The sequence below is a fragment of the Sander vitreus genome, chromosome 6, assembly GCF_031162955.1.
Source record: "Sander vitreus isolate 19-12246 chromosome 6, sanVit1, whole genome shotgun sequence".
NCBI lineage: Eukaryota > Metazoa > Chordata > Actinopteri > Perciformes > Percidae > Sander > Sander vitreus.
Window position 1 is genome coordinate 32,807,718 of NC_135860.1, and position 16,902 is coordinate 32,824,619.

The 16,902-nt window shown below is 41.7% G+C and overlaps 1 protein-coding gene across 1 annotated transcript; it reads right to left on the minus strand.

The window, feature by feature from the left end:
• Positions 1–388: 388 nt before the first annotated feature.
• Positions 389–15,844, minus strand: LOC144520118 (14-3-3 protein zeta-like). Its single transcript, XM_078253799.1, has 6 exons — positions 15,734–15,844; positions 12,596–12,907; positions 4,616–4,739; positions 3,073–3,236; positions 2,739–2,834; positions 389–1,545 (listed from the first exon to the last, which is right to left on the minus strand). Exons 2-6 carry the CDS (start codon positions 12,896–12,898, stop codon positions 1,489–1,491), a joined length of 744 nt encoding a protein of 247 aa, XP_078109925.1. The 5' UTR covers positions 12,899–12,907; positions 15,734–15,844; the 3' UTR covers positions 389–1,488.
• Positions 15,845–16,902: the final 1,058 nt, after the last annotated feature.

Genomic DNA, 16,902 nt, shown 5'->3' on the forward strand with positions numbered 1-16,902 from the left:
CTCTGCTATTCCAGTTCTCTGCAGAGGATGTGCCATGTACTTCTGTTCACTCATCATGGATAGTGCTAGATGGCAGCTCAACCTTCCTCCGTGGCGGCCTTTCATCCTCCTCCTGTGTAGTCATCCAGAGAGCATTTTTTTGTGCCATTTAACCAGGTGACTCTTTCTATGTGCCGATCTGGCAGCAGCCACATTGTGGTTAATGATAAATCATGCACAGGTTTAAGGAGCTGATGGGATTCCATTTCATTGGAATTACCTAGATGATTTCATGTGACAAATAAAAAATTTTAAGAATCTGTCACGAGTTGAAAATAAGGAACCTAAATAGATTACTTAGAATACATATGTCAAAAAGAAAGAGAAAAAAAAAAACTAGGGCAGTTGAAACTTTTAAATTATTTTTTATTCCACTTACATGAAATTACACATTTCCCCCCAAATAACAGTTATGCTTGGGTGTTCTGTATGAAAATTCCAAAGACATGAACAAAGCTAGCCCGCCGGCAACAACCATCCTTATCTCCACAAACTACTTCTTACCAACATGCAGTTTAGGCAAGTATTGAAAGAAAAAAAAAGGAGAATAGAAGACAAATCAAATACAAATCTTAAATTTGAAAAAGCAGTAACTATATAAGCACGTGGGATTTTATTTTTGTTACTGCTGTGCTCATAAAAACAAGCTTGTGTGCTCTTTTGTTCTTCAAAGTTTTCTATACCTCGTAATTGATACATAGAAATACAAAAAGCAGGCCACCCGAAAAACAAAAACAAATAGAGTAGAAAGTTGAGCAACTGACAGTAAATGGAATGTAACCTTTGTGTACCAACAAAACCTTGCCTTCTGTCTCCATTACCCCTCCACGGTCCTTACCTCTGCGGTCATTCCTCCTGCCAAGTACACACTAACAGCTGCTGCCTCCTAAGGTGTGAGGAGCCAACTCCTCATTTTGTGAAACCACAGGTGTATCATCAAAAGATGGCGTTACTCAAAAACAGGACCCTTAACATGAATAGGATATACACACAGTCGAACTGTTTTCTGACTCTAAAAACTCAACCTGCTGCAGGTTTCATGAGTTGAGAACTTGCCCTCTCACCCACCACCTCAATAATGCAACAGCCCTAATGCTCCCAAATGCAAAGAAAAGGTCAGCAGACAAACAACCAATCCCAAGCACACTTTACCCTTCCACATGTACCCTCCCCGCCACGCAATTTAAAACTTACCCTCCCTCCCCATCCCCTTTCCCCACAGTTACTTCAAAAGAAGGAATAGTAAACCGACAGGAATGAGATGTGTTGAGAGAACTAAATAGAAAAAGGATGGAGGGAATTGGACGACAATGATGATGATGATAATAATAATAATAATAATAATAATAATAATAATAATAATAATGAGGTGGTCTCAGTGTTGATGATCATGATGGAAGATGAACCGGAATGGTGGCAGGTAGACAGCGATGACTATGGGGGTCTGGCTCATTCTCTGGTCTCCTCCGTATCCTCTCCCTCAGCCTGGTTATCAGAGGTCCACAGCTGAGGAAAGACAGGGGAGAGGGAGAGAAGCAGCGAGAGGGAGAACAAGAGGGTCAAAGAGGGCAACATCCATTAACACCTCATCTTAAAATGCCTCGATTGTCATGTGAAAGGACAGTTTGGGGTACTGCATAGTCTACACTCCAGTGACCAGAAAAATACAACCCCATGTTTAGTAACAAATGTAGGGCATTTTCACACCTCCCTCGTTTGGTCCGGACTAAAATTACAGATCTGGATCAAAAGACCACATTTTGGTCCGATAAAAAGATGTAATCTCGGTTTGGTTCATTTATAGTGTGAAAGCATTTTTTTTTGGATGGTTCGGACTTTCGGAACAAATACAGGAAGCTCTGGCAGGCTCTCGTCGTGTTACAAGACCGGGGAAGCTCCTTTAAGGAACAGCTCCGTGCTTAGTGTGTAGGCTACATGAGAGAGAGACGCTGTCAGCGCTCAGAGCTGAGAATACATCAGCAGTTTATTTGTTAAGTGGTAGTAAATGTACAGTGTAGGTTTCCGTTTGTCTCTGAATAAATGCTCCAGGAAGAAAGTTCCCGTGTCTCGCTTCTCAACATCGCAGTATCGAGCATAATCACGGTCCAATCTTTCATACATCCATCTTCCAAGTTGTTCTGCAATCAATTGTTTAAACATGCGGCAATTTCGGACAAAAAATACAGACTTGGTGTGCAAAGGCCTTTACTCTAAGCATAGTTGTTAGGACATCATTTCTAGAAATACATCTCGCTGTTACATTTAATGTTATTTGAAATGCTTTGAGCGTCACAAACGGAAGTCAATTCACCAAGCAACTGAAATCAAAACTATCGGCATGGCTAGATTTTACTAGGTGAAAGTGAGAGAACGTGAGTGACCCGACCATTGAGGTGGATGAAACTGGTCTTCTAGTGCTACTTACACACTGGCAATTGCAAACATTTATAGAACACTAAGAAAACACAGCTTATATGAACGTTTCGATTAGAGCTGCAACCATTAGTCGATTTATCGCTTAGTCAATCACCAGAAAATTAATCTACAACCATTTTGGTAATTCATCTTGAAATAATTCTTAAGCAAAAATGGCACAATCTCTGGTTTCAGCTCCTAAAATGTGAGCATTTTGTGGCAATTATTTTTTGTGTGTGTGTGCGCACAAAATCTGTTAATGAAAGGAAGAAATGGAAACTTACTGTCAAGTTGTCTCTCAGTAGCTGCATGATTAGTGTACTGTCTTTGTACGAATCTTCACTCAGAGCATCGAGCTCTGCAATGGCTTCGTCAAACGCCTAAAGGATTCAAAACAAATGTTTAACTGCTGGTGGTCTTCAACAAGCTGTTATCAGTCTATGGGATGTGTAGGTTTCAGGTCAGTTTGGGTTTAATTGCCATCTCACTGTGTATGTAACAGCTGTGCAAACACAAAAGTCCTCACAAAATATTAACGCGACATGTTAATACATTACATTGAGCGGTTTGACATCCTTATCAGTGTGAAAAGAGAGCTACGTGGTGCTATGGACTTACGGCTTTAGCCAGCTGGCAGGCCTCATCAGGAGAGTTGAGGATCTCATAGAAGAAAACGGAGAAATTGAGGGCAAGACCAAGACGGATTGGGTGTGTGGACTGCATTTCATCTTTGCTGATATCAAAGGCCTTTTGGTAGGCTTCCTTTGAGTCTGTAATGATGGCTGAGAGGGGGAGGAAAGGAGCATGAGAGCTGTGAACATTATAACGGACATGTGACAGTGAAAGACAAAATTCACTTGAAAGTGAAAGAAGAAAAAATGAACAGTTTAGAAAAAGACGATACTATACACTCAGTTGCAGGATTATTATGAGCTCTTCAGCTCAGTGCCTTCAGTGGACACGACCCTAGCACCTCAGAGCACAGAACTGCTCCCCCCCCCACAATTTTGAAATATACTTTTATATACTTAGTGTTTTTTTTTTTAGTCATTCAGATTTGGCTGGGTGGGTAATAACACATTTTACAACAACCCCAGAACAGAACATTTCTACTGTAGACCAGAGACCTAAAGGCCCAGACACACAGACCAGACACCGACCGTCAGCAGTAAAGGCAGTGTGACTGATCAGTCTCCCCGAGTTGGTCCAAAAAGTCCCTCAGAACACACCAAAGAGACGAGACGCAATACGTCTCCATAACAGCAGGCGGCGCTAATCTGTATTGTCGCCCAGAAATGAAAACCGGCAGCTGATTGGACGAACGCGTCACGTGGGTCTGGTTTCTCCAGAAATTCAAAGCCAGACTGTCATGGCGGCTCGTTCAGAATACGTTCTCATATTGGACTAAAATAGTTCACTGAAACGTGTTTCTGAAAACATTTGAAGAGAGAAATAGGCCGTGCAGTTGATGAATCTGTCTTCATTTCAGATCAACAAAGACCAGTTTAAAAGATTTGTCAGATTTTGAGAGACTCTAGTCACGCTCATTCAGCTCCCCGTTTCCGGGTTAGCTCTCCACCAATCAGATGGGTCATTTGAGTCGGACTGCCGGCAGTGCCCGCCCCGCCGATTATACATGTCAAATCAGCCAAAATGAAGGACGACGGCACGGAACAGACTCGAGTCACTGACCTTGCCAGACTGTCAGACGGACGATTATCGGCATGTCGGCCTTAAGATTGACTGAGGCCCATTCTTTGTTTTAGTTAAGGTTACATTTACAAAGCGAAAGATCTCTGGTTGAAGATCACTTTTTAACTTGCTACAGGGATCAATTGCATAACAATTTACCTACTAGTTCTTGACTATTAATAGTCAACAATAACAGGAATTGTTAGCATTCAAGTACATTTATTTCTCCTTTCTTACTGCCAAAGGAGCATACTAGGACACGGTCATCAGCACAGAGGAGACAATGTCAAAGCGTGACCCAATACTGAAGCGTTTAATAGAATCTTATCTAATGCATCTTATTTGGGGCAGGACTTGTCCATATCAGTTCCTACCATCCAGCTTTCCTGACAGTAAAACATACACACACATAAAACCGCTACCACCCCCACACACAGATGGTATAAAAGAGACTTAGCATAGCGCTTACATGTCCTCTCTTCTCCTGTAGCCACCTCAGCCAAGTAGCGGTAGTAATCTCCTTTCATTTTCAAATAGAAGACTTTGCTCTCTGCTGCAGTGGCTTTGGCAATGAGATAATCGTCCAAGAGACCCTGTGGGAGAAATCAAAACAGACAAAGAATGTTACAGACTTTCGAAGGTATTCAATCCAACGTTCCAGCAGTGATGTACGTTGCTTGCTTTACGGTTTGGGGCTGGCAAACCTATTGGGTACTATGGGTATACAATGTGTACACAATTCAGTGATGAAGGCAATTTGTACACAGATTACTACAAGGCTCATTTGACACTTAAACCTGTTACTTATCCACTGACCCCACAAGAGCAGTGGCTGTTATTTCAACCCATTCAAATAATCATAGCCCACGTTTCAAAGCGCAATGTCTCAACAGACCTAAAGGAGGGTAGAGCTGGCTATCTCCAATAGCCTCGGGTCTTGAGCCTCAGACTTTGCCTTAGCTACAACACCGATGCTTCAGAGACCACCTTCAGTGGGTGGATCTGTGTGGATTGTGGATAACAGGAAGGCATGTGGGCTGGACAGAAGAGTCGGGAGTGAAGATGGCGGACAGTGGAATTGTTAAAATCCAATAAAGCTTTTTCTAAAATAAAAAGGGGAGTGGTGTATGGATGAAAGCTGGTGGGGGTGGAGAAAGAGAGGAAGGCCGCTGAACTCCTGATGAGCTTTTGCAAAAGGAAGTAGGTCACTCACAGAGCCTAGCTTGGCTCTTTCCAACACAAGCATGCGCCACCTGACAGCCTCTCCCTGTTGCTAACCTGAATGCTAGCAGGCAGGGAACAGCGGCCCTTATTGTCTTAAGTGGAGGAAATTAGGGCTGCACAATATGACCTAAAATCAAAATCACGATTAATTGCACATTATACCTCGATACCGATAAATGAACGATAATCAGGTTCTAAATCCTCTGTTCTGAAGCCACAATGGTTAGATTTAGTACGAGGGATGTTTAACAGAGCTCCGTCTGTGGAGGGTTTTTGCTGGTTTGTGTGTAATTAGCATGCTTTGTATGGTGCAAGGCCATTTAGAGCTTTGGATACAAGTAGCAAGTAGAAAAGGTGTAACATGCTCACCATTTTTAGTTTTGGTTAGAACACGTGCGTCCACATTTTGAATTAACTGTAGTCGCTGCACAGCTGGTTTTTGGGAGACTGCAGTATCCCGTGAGCCATATATGAAGCTCACACACAGCTGTATTTATTGTTTCCAATTCGGGACAGGGCAGCAGGCCAGAGATGATGAACCGGCGCTCAGATTGTGAGAGTCTGTCAACAGGGGTCCTGAAATCACCTTTAAGTGTCTCCAAATGTTTATTTGAGGTGGTTACTTCCCACATGGATGACAACTGTTGAGGCAGGTTGGTTTTGAGCCAACAGCTCAGGGACTTTGGAGTAGGGCTGGGTAGCGTCAATGATTTTCCGAATCAATTCGAAGGCCCCCCCGATTCAATTATATTCCCGATTCGATATCCATTAGGTTGGGAACATTTCAGTTACAATACCAATTTAGCTTGGATATGAAAGAGATTCGAAAATTGTACAAGGTTCCCTCTAACCTGCTGCGTTCTCAGGGCTCAACGCTAACTTTTTAAAGTGGTTGCCGGCTTGGCAACCAGGAATCAGCTTGTTGTTGCCGAAAAACACCAAACTCACGGTTCGGATAACGGTTTTGAGTCATGGATCAATTTTCGGATCAGCACAAAAAAGGGGGAATTTAAATTATTATTAAAACAGAAATAACTAACTTTTAACAAAAATTACTTCTTTCACCAGTAAATTGCTGAGAAAAGGGTATTTTTACAATAATTTTGAATGCACCACAAGGTGACCATAGTGCTAGTTTGTGTCCGTTAGCTCATAGCTTTAGCGGCAGACTGTTGTACGTCCCGCTGTTGGAATCCTCTACAGTGAAATACAGACACTCTTACACCGTTTAGCTGTCAGCATTTAAATCCAGTTACTACTGTAGCTAACGGTAGGCTAACGTGTTATTAGTGTCACTGGCGTGACATGCAGCGATGCTTCTGTTGCCCGTCTGTTTCGGAGCATCAGAGAGCAGAGCAGACATTTAGGTGGCACCGTAATGAGGCACCAAAATCCGCGTTGCTATTCTGCCCGTTAGATACCGGGCACCGGTGCCATATTAGCACCCGATTTTAACATGCGGCGTTAACGTGAACAGAAAATTGCGTTGCATGTATGTTTTCACGACAAACGCGAGTGTGTGGATAGCGGTTGAACAGCTGAAATGTGTTTGTTGAAAACATATTGAACAGGTGGTTGCCAAAGGGGGCAACCAGAGGCCATGAAATGGTTGCCAATTGACTCAATCTGGTTGCCAAGGGCAACCGTTACCGTCGAGCCCTGGTTCTTAAAAGTATCAATGTTTACACTAAGAACTGACCCCAAAGCAGTTACATTAATCTACTTTTAATTTAACATGAACACACAATAAAGTGCAGCTCTACAGTCAGCGAGTACTGACCGAGTGACATTTCATTTAGATATCTTGAGGTGACGGAGGCCATGCCAGTTTTCCCGTTCATCTGTGTTTTAAGCCCCCAACGTCGAAGGCACTAGGATTAGGCAATGGTTAAGGTTAGGTGCCTGAAGGCAATGGTCGCAGCGCTGCCTGGAAGGCATAACGTAGCCCAACTTTGGAGCGTTTTTAACCCCCTTCCCAACAAGCTAGCATGACATAGTTGGTACCAATGGATTCCTTAGGTCCTAGTTTCATATGATATAGACAAAGATTGATTCAAAGGTTTTATGGATCATTCAAATGAAAATCGATTTAAAATCGGAAAATCGATTTTTTTAAACCCAGCCCTACTTTGGAGTCTATATCCTGGACTCGGGCACCCTGGTAGCCAGAGAGGGTTTAACACTGCCTTTTACAGAAACATGAATTAGTACTTCATTCTAAGTGCAGCTTTGATGTCTTCATGGCAGTGGAAGATGTCCATGTTGTTTCTTCCCAACAGCCATGACAAAAAGTGTGCCTTATATATACTCACTCTCTCTCTACATAGAAATAGTTATATATATAAAAAAAATGAGCCTGGGTCTCTGGGTAGAAGGCAAAAATGATAATTTAGGTCACAAGTTGAAAAAGAATGCAATGTAGGGTAACGATATCGACTCCACTAAATGATATTAATAGCTCAAACACAGACCAGTAGGCTATTCCAAGTGGACTCAGAGACGGGTTTTTGCTAATTCTGTAAAATCCTGTTTGTGCACTTGTACATTATCCCCAGTATAATGGAACAAACCAGGCTGATGTAAGTGCCTGCATTTGCAGAATGCTCTTAGAGTGATATGAGGCATTAGGGAGGCCCTCTGGGATCTGAATGTGGAACTGGGCCACCGGCAAGGGCATAGCTAAAATCAAACTACAACCATGGCAGGAATGTTCAAAGTAAATTAAACTATATAATCTCAGTCGATTATACCCTTCTAGAGCTGGGCAATTGGACCAAAAAAAAATCACTCATTTTTATATTTATTTATATACTTTTTTTTTTTTTGTTAGGCTGAATGGCACACAATATATATATACACGATATATATCCCAGTACATTGAGGACTATATGTTCAGATGTAAGGCAAAGCCACATATGAGATCACAAGTCCTTTTATTAAAACAGCCTTTATTTAATAAAAACAGGCCCATCTCTGAGAATGCTCCTCCAGTTGTTTCAACAAGACTAACAGTACAATTACAGGTTTCCCTCTGCTACTTAACAGTGAAACCTACACTCTAAATTTACAATGTGACAGCTTTACTGTTAATTCCTTCTCCGCTCCGACAGCCGACAGCTGCCTGCTCTGAACGCATTCACTGTATCTTACTGGCTCACACACACACACACACTAGGCTTCACACTGAGCTATTCCCCAAAGAGCTACAAAACTCTTAACATGAGTCATTATTCTCAACACAGTCATGTTTTTTTCCAAGATGCAATGAATGCTATTTTGTGTTTCAACTCGTATGTCGTTTACGGATTGAGCTCCATTTCATCGATGACGTGAACAAGCATGTGTCTGTCTGTCACGTGTCAGAGCAGAGGGATGTCTGGCTCTCACTTTTTCAAGCACAGGCCCAATCGGGCAACTGGCCAATTGACTAGTTCAACGATAACTTTTTACTGGCTCCGGGGCATCGGGCAATCCTTACTGTTGGCCCCCTTTGTGAGCCGATCAGACGCAGTGGGAGGGTGGGGGCGGGCTGACACGGAGTGGGTGAGAGCGATGCACTGGCACTGCTTTACGGAAGAAATGGGTTATGCAACGCAACATCAAACTATATCGATAACTGGAATAGTCTCATCCCATACCGGATTGAAAATATATCAATATAATTTAAAAAAGGTCGATAAACTGCCCAGCCCTAATATCTCATCTGTGTTCTTGTTGCATTTAAAGAACAGCGAGATTCCCAGAAAGGGCAACAAGCAAGCCAAGATGTAAAAAGCTCTCGGCTCAACAGAAATGCACAGGTCAGGCCTCTGTCTAGTTTTGTTTCCACTTGAATAGAACTTGTCATATTGTTTCTGCAGCACATTCTTTGAATCTTATTCATGTCAGTCAAAATGAGCATCAGAGGTGTGTGTGTGTAACCCATTACTTACATACCTTTAAATGGAGCATTACAGTGCATATCCAGTTTGATCCACCTGTGATATAGCTAAACTCATAGCACATAATCTCTGGACGTTGATAACATTAGGATTGCAATTTACACGTTACATGCTTCTTAAATGTTTTTCTTTTTACAATCCTTGTTCTAACCAGACTTATATCACTCACACCAAAGTGACAACCCTGGGAAAATCAACCAACAAGAGCCACTTTATGCAGCAATTTTCCATTTGCTAAGTTGAGATCTCTCTCTCGCTCTCATCCCAGTCCTACACCCTTCCTCATCTGCCCTATTTACTCTCATCCTCTATTTCCGTCCCCATAAGGCTGTTCGGCTGAAGTGGAGATCAGCGAGCCGGAGCGCTGGTGGCTCAGCGGCTATCATTAAAGGATTAGGATATGGTTAGTCACCAGGCAGATAATGCACAGGCTGAGAGAAGAACAGAGTAGCACAGGTCCTACAGATGAGGGGTTGAAATACCACGCGCATATGCACGGTAGTGCACGTAAAATGTGAGCCAACGTTGTTGTTGGATATTGTAATATTACTAACAATAAATAAAGAGATATTACAATGTACTCAGTTCTGCCTTTCTGCTGCTTTCAGTATTGTACTAAAATACAACAAATTGCTTGTTGAATTTGAAACAAATGAAGGGAAAATGTAGCCATGATGATTTTTAGCCATATGTTAATAATTCAGCAGATAAAATACCAGATTACCTGGAGCCCAAATATGTAGCCATTAGAGTTGTCAATCTTTCTCTACAATACCATTTGAATGTTTTTTTTTAATATTCGAATAATATTTGAATATTTAATACTCAAATGCAGCATGTTATTAATTTGTAATACACTACTCAGGCATATGCATTGTCAATGCCACTATAAGTATGTGGTTGTTACACGTTCTGTCCACTAGAGGGACTTCCAACATCAGCCCGGCCTTGAAGGGGACCTACGGCACGGTGCATTGCACGCAACTTTGTTTACATTATTTTCCACGACGAACACACAGCGGGAAAAAAATAAATAAAATCAGCAGAGAACTCTGTAATGAAACATTATCTAACAAGTGTATTGCATTAGAAGGTAATGTATGAAGTCAAAGCTAACCGACAGCTGTAGGGCAGCTAACATTAACTTTACCTGTCTCCAGGAAGCTCCCAGCTAAGCTAACGTTACTATAACTCGAGACGCAGTTAGGAAACAAGAATGAGATAACTAATGTTAACATAAGCACTTTGGCTCATGTTAAAACTATTTCCCATCCTTCTTCCGATTTCCAGTCTGTCACTCCCCCTGTACGTAACATTAGCTCCGTGATGTTGTACTAACGTTACTCGGTACGTAACATTAGCTCCATGATGTTGTACTGACGTTACTCGGTACGTAACACTAGCTCCGTGATGTTGTACTAACGTTACTCGGTACGTAACACTAGCTCCGTGATGTTGTACTAACGTTACTCTGTACGTAACGTTAGCTCCGTGATGTTGTACTAACGTTACTTGGTACGTAACGTTAGCTTAGACCTCACAATGCCTTGTGTTTCTCATAAGATGCGACATGAGTGACACATGCGGGTAGGCCAAGGCGAGAAGAGGGAGATTAGCTAACGTTAGCCAACATATTTATATATAGTTAAAAAAAAAAAAAAAAAAACACTTTCAGCATTAGAATACTATTGATTATTTTTACTATTCGAATTATATTCAACTTATGGTATTCGTTCCAAGTAGCTATACTAGGGCTGTTCGCGACGTAAACCGTCATGCGGCACGTTTGTAAATGTGACCGGCAAAAAATTGGATATGTGAGACTGTTTGGCGCCCTCACTGGTCATGTCTAATCATCTGACAACCGGAACATTATGAGCTTTGTAAAGATAGACGGTATGGCAGGAATGTTGTACTGCATTGCACTAGATTGTTCAGATGTACTTCACAATGTGGCCACTGAGTGTATTCACACAGAATTTCTTGCATTGTGTGAGCTCATGCGTTCAATGTTTTCTTACTTTCTCATCGTGGGGTTATCCATTTATAACTTGACTGCAGCTTACACTGCTGATCAAACAAGCAAGTTGGGGTCATTCAAAACAAAACTGCTGCAGGTGTAATGAGAGGACCAATGGAAGCATTACTACAAATCAGTCCGACAGGATTAACAAACCACTTAACATACTGTTGAAAAATCTGGCTAACTCAGACGAATGATGAACCAAATCGATACGAGGCAAGTATAGGATGTTTTTAAAACATAAAATCCTCTATTTGCATACTAGTCTCACTCCACCTAATACATTTTCTTTCATGCGTGAGGAAAAATGCTGTGAGAGATGAGAGAGAGAAAGTCAGACAATTTAAGCAGAATTGCTGTAAGACAGCCAGGGATAGAAATGAAACACTCAAGGCGTGGCACTTCTTTTCAAGGTCTGCTGCATCTTGTTGACAGAAATGACACATGCAACAATGTGAGCTGTTGAAAGGAGGTATGACTGAGGTATGACTGGAGTTAGACTCACTCCTCAGTCATCCAGCATTTCATCACATAATCTAAAAGTCAAAAGAAGGTGACTGACTGAAGTTATTTGCATGGGGTAGCCTACATTTTCTACATTTAGTCAAGGGGCATTGCTTTTTCCTCTCATCAGTTACTTCTTTATCCCTGTACATCAACAATATTCCCTAAACGACTATGACATGCCCAACGTCTAGTAATCACACTTGCTGATGAATAAAGATTAAGACCAGTTTGTTCTTAAGATTAAAATGTTCATCCGATACTGCATTTAACCACCATCAGGGTTTCCCCCCGAAAAGTTGTTTAGTCCGGTGGCAAGTGTCTTTTTTTCCAATGAGGGCCTGGCTGGGGCCAGTCAGAGACTGATGGGAGCATTAATGTAGAGCCCAATAGTTTCTGTGATAACTGAATCATGGATGGAATCTTGAAACTGAGAATGTAAAAGCCGCCCCACTGTAACTGTAGTTTAAATAAATTTCTTTTTTTTCTTTCTTTTTTTTATAAACGTCTTAAAAATACACTACAAAATAATTCCCAGTGGCTTAGGCCTGGTGGGTGGCAACTTAGGCTCGGTGGGATACAATACAACGGGGGAAACCCTGACCTTTTACCATTCAGTATACAGAGCCATGGACAACTAGTGTTAAACCTATGGTGAGAAATGAGCTACTTTCAGACACCTATGCCTAAATGACAAAAAGCTTTAACAGACAGACAAAGTCAGCAATGTTGTTGAATGAAATGTTATCAATCTCACCAGCACGTCCTGGCAGATCTCTTTCAGCTCTTTCTCAATCTTTTCCCGGTACTCTTTGGCCATGGCCTGCTTCCTTTCGCTGCCGTCTGCCTTCTGCTCAATGCTGGACACCACGCGCCACGAGGAGCGCCGGGCACCCACCACATTTTTGTAGGCTACCGACAGCAGGTTACGCTCCTCGTTCGACAGCTGCTCGCTCTCCTCCGTCACAGCCTTCATTGCAGCGGCCATGTCATCATAGCGCTCAGCCTGCTCGGCCAGCTTGGCCTTTTGCACCAGTTCCTTCTGGGGTGCCTCGCTCATGACTGCTCACTGGACAAAGAAAAAACAGAGAAGAAAAGGAGGACAGCTGGCAGTCAATTAAGTGAGTGGCAAGAGAACAAATTTTTTATTTGGACCAGGACTTATCTAGCAGAAGTTCCCATTGCTAAATAGAAAAAAAAATAGAATGTCTAGAGCAATTAATGAGGCTAATAATTAGCCTAAACTATCAGCAAAAGAAATAATCTGTGTTGGTTAAAACTGATGTTGTGGCATATGATGCAACTACTGTTTTTGAGGCTTGCTGCCCTACTTTAGAGTATTTTTTACAGGGAAACACTGATACACTCCACGGCAGTTTAAGGCTTTGAGAGTGACAAAGTAATTGTACAAGGGAGAATAGTAAGGGCTATCAACTACACAAGTGAGCGCAAAAGCACGAGTATATTGACTGTAAGTTTTAGCTAAAGAAATTAGGAAAAAAAAGTTTTAAAAAATGTATTGCCTACGCACTCATTTAGCTAAATAAGAGGATGCAGTAAGTAAAAACCATAGACTGTAAAAATAATCAAAGTAGCATCAGCTACCCATTGGTTGGTGGACTGCAGTTTTGAAGCCAGCCGTTGGTATTTTGGAGCCAGAAGTGACCATATTTGGACATTAGGGTGGAGTTGGGAAGAATGACGCGGCTAAGGCAGTGTCAAAATTAAAGACAAAACCACAGACAACACCCCAAAACAAGTTCACAGCTATTTTAATGTACACAGTGCCAAGCATTGCTAGGCCTCTGATCTGATTGACAGGTCAGCATGTAGCCACACCCTAAATCAATCCCTATAGACTTCTATAGAAAATGACTTTTTGGAGCCAGTGGAGTTGCTCCCTGCTGGAAATGAGACAGAATGCCGGTTCAAGGCACTTTATCTTATTATTATCGGTTTCACTTTTTAGGCCCGGATGTTTCCGCTTGGTAAAAACGCAGTTTGCATTAAAATACAATTATGCCTGCAAGGCCTGTGATTATAGTGATTTGAGAAAGGTGGCAATACCTCTATTAACCACTGTTCTATAGAACTATTAGCCCTGCCAATTACAAAGCACCATTGAGTACAATAGTTTGTTAAGAGGCGCACAGTAAGGTACCAGTAGATGTAAATGCGTGTGCAATGTGTAAACTTGACAAACACACAGGAATTCTCATCACTAGATCAATAGCCTACATCCGTTTGACCCATCCAAAATAGCCAGCGGGGTTCCACAGAATCAATCACTTTTTTTTTTTCCATTCCAGAGTGCATGCAGGGTGTTTTCTAAATGTGACCTGACATACAGAAAAGAAAGTGAATGCTACAAAAATAAAAAAATAAACTGAAAAAAGCAGCAACTCCCAAATTGTCAGCCTTATTTGTCATTTATCAAAAAAACTACTTGAATCTGTCAAAGAGGAAGACATATGTCACTACGATGCAGTTAATACATGTGTTAGAAAATGTACTAAATGTGTATTAGTATTGCAGCATTACAACCACCCCTGAACAGTTTCAACACTGCGAGGCTGGCGATGTACCCATGGACATGATGCAACATGACCCATGGGTAAACCCCATGGGTGTATGCGTTACAATCTAGAATTAAATGTGTTACAAAAAAGTCATTTCGTAGTTACAGATTAAGTCACGTGTGGTTGTAAGAGACAAAAGAATACATAGAACAGTCATAGTACAGATACATGCGATAATAACTATCTTGGCTAGCCTCCAGGGCAAACGCAAATGCCCCCCTCTTTCTCCCGTATACACACACCACCACACCCATTCCTGTACCTGTGGCTCGCCCAACAAGCGAGAACACGCAAACTAAAGTGCGAAATTAAATCGGATTTCTGTGATTAATGTCAGTATGTTTTGGCGGACAAATACGCGCTTTCACTGAATTTAAGTTTAGTTAAATGTAACTGAATCTGACAAGAAACACTGATCAGCGAGGGAAAAAAAGCAACCGCTACCGATAGGCCCTCGTGACCAGCTTCCAGTATGGTGCCGACTATTTCCTGAAACAAAGCCTCCAAGACAGACAGCTCTTATAAATGGACTAGAGGTTATACACAATTTTGTAACGACTCTGGTCATCGCATAATGTGTACACACATTTTTTAAACGCTTCTGTTCACCTCGATCCGAAAAAGTATTCGCTTGGTTGGCTCGCGTGATGCCAAGCTTTTAAAAAATGTGTGCATCTGGTTTTTGCTAACCGTTAACCGTCTGGTGGCAGATTCGATATGAATCTAATTTTGTCTCGTATTTATAGTTTTGCTACCGTTAATGCATTAACCTACTTGACACCTAACGTCAGCAAATGCAACTGATAAACTAAGACACATTATCGTGCCACTGTCATCAAATGTGTAGCTAGCTAGTATTAACGGTAACGTTACATCCGCTAAAACTGAGATTGAAATATCCAAAGAATAACGGACATTTAATATTAACGTTATATGCGAGAGTATTCCTCAAAGACAATGCATCCGCATCAGTTAGCTACAGGCACACTAACCCAATTAGCATAACCTGATAAATAACTAATTCACAGGTTTATCATTTGTAGCCAATGCAACAGAATATCAGAGATTAAACCTTCGACCTGACCCGCATTACACGCCTGATGTTCCATTTTAAAACCAGCTATTAGACATATCCCAAACTGTAGCCTAGCTAGCCATTGTTCTTTCCTCGGATGATTGTCGCCGCTACACGCAGCCCACTATCAATTGGAGGCAGGCGCTTCCATTATCACTATATTTTACGATGAGCGAGAAGATCTAACGATACATTATGCAAACGTAAAAGTGGAGTTTTACAAGCTTTAAGTCCTTCATACCTGGGTACTGGCAGATAGCAGTGATTTCGGCGTTCCAAACTACAGCTGATTCTCTCAGCCCGTCTGTCTGAATGCAGTCCACGGGGTTTCCCTCCAATCACACCAGTCCAAGGCACGGAGCAGGGGGGACTGACGTCAAACGTTACCCAGGCAACCGAACACGAGACATTATGGGAGGTGTAGTTTCCTCACCCATCACCATTACTTCTCTATTGTTTATCACATTTTGACGTTTTTATAGTAAATATTACATTAAATATTACAAATATGACATTGTCCCAAGCACTTGGATGATTCATTTCCATATGTCATGGTGTTGCAACAACTGCAGCAAGCAGAGATACCAAATTGTAATAAAACCTCAACTTGAAACATCACAGTATCTGATATAGAAGTCAAGGTCACATACAGGTTCCAACACTGTCCTAACAGAACACCGTTTTGTATTAGAACAGAGGCAGAGACTGAGACAGCACATACTATAGGCCTATCTAGAGACCACCAAGAGTCTTACCAGAGTGATATTTCTCTAACAAAATGAGATATTGTCATTTCCAACACTGGTGAAATTGTGTCTGGAATTGCTAGAGATGCTGAGGGCATCACAAACTAGAACACAGGACACAGCACCACAGTATATCTTGCCTAATAGAAACTACTATTTCTACTTTCTGGTTGGTTTCAGGGGGAGAGAGTGAAGCTATTTTTGCCTTGTCACATGTTTTCCCCTTGGGCCAAGATTTCAAGATTGTAACCTATTTAAAGGCAGATCAGATAGTGTTGGCTGTAGAATGCACAGGCAACAGTTCAACAACAAAAAAGTGCATCTCCTCACTTGTTGTCAAGGTGTGGTCCAGGAGGGTTGTAGTACAAAACAAGAGGGATTTCAAGTAAATTGAAAAAATAAGAGCAGAGTGATGTAACCGGTTTGGTGAGTTCTCATTCAGTCCACAAACACACACACACACACACACACACACACACACACACACACACACACACACACACACACACACACACACACACACAAACAATAATGTCTGTTCTGGATCAAATCAACAAACAAATGGACATCAATGTATCAGTCTCTTCATACATCATTAAAATCTGCAGTGGTGTCTAGGGCAGTATCCAGCAGAATATGCTGTTCCAGAAGAGGAACAGCATAA

Excerpts from the sequence above, each read along its gene's own strand:
- LOC144520118 (XM_078253799.1), bottom strand. The coding sequence starts at position 12,898 with ATGAGCGAGGCACCCCAGAAGGAACTGGTGCAAAAGGCCAAGCTGGCC. Across the intron at positions 4,740-12,595 it reads AGATCTGCCAGGACGTGCTG|GGTCTCTTGGACGATTATCT; the intron begins GTGAGATTGATA and ends TTTCTCCCACAG. Across the intron at positions 3,237-4,615 it reads TACAGGAGAAGAGAGGACAT|CCATCATTACAGACTCAAAG; the intron begins GTAAGCGCTATG and ends TCCCCCTCTCAG.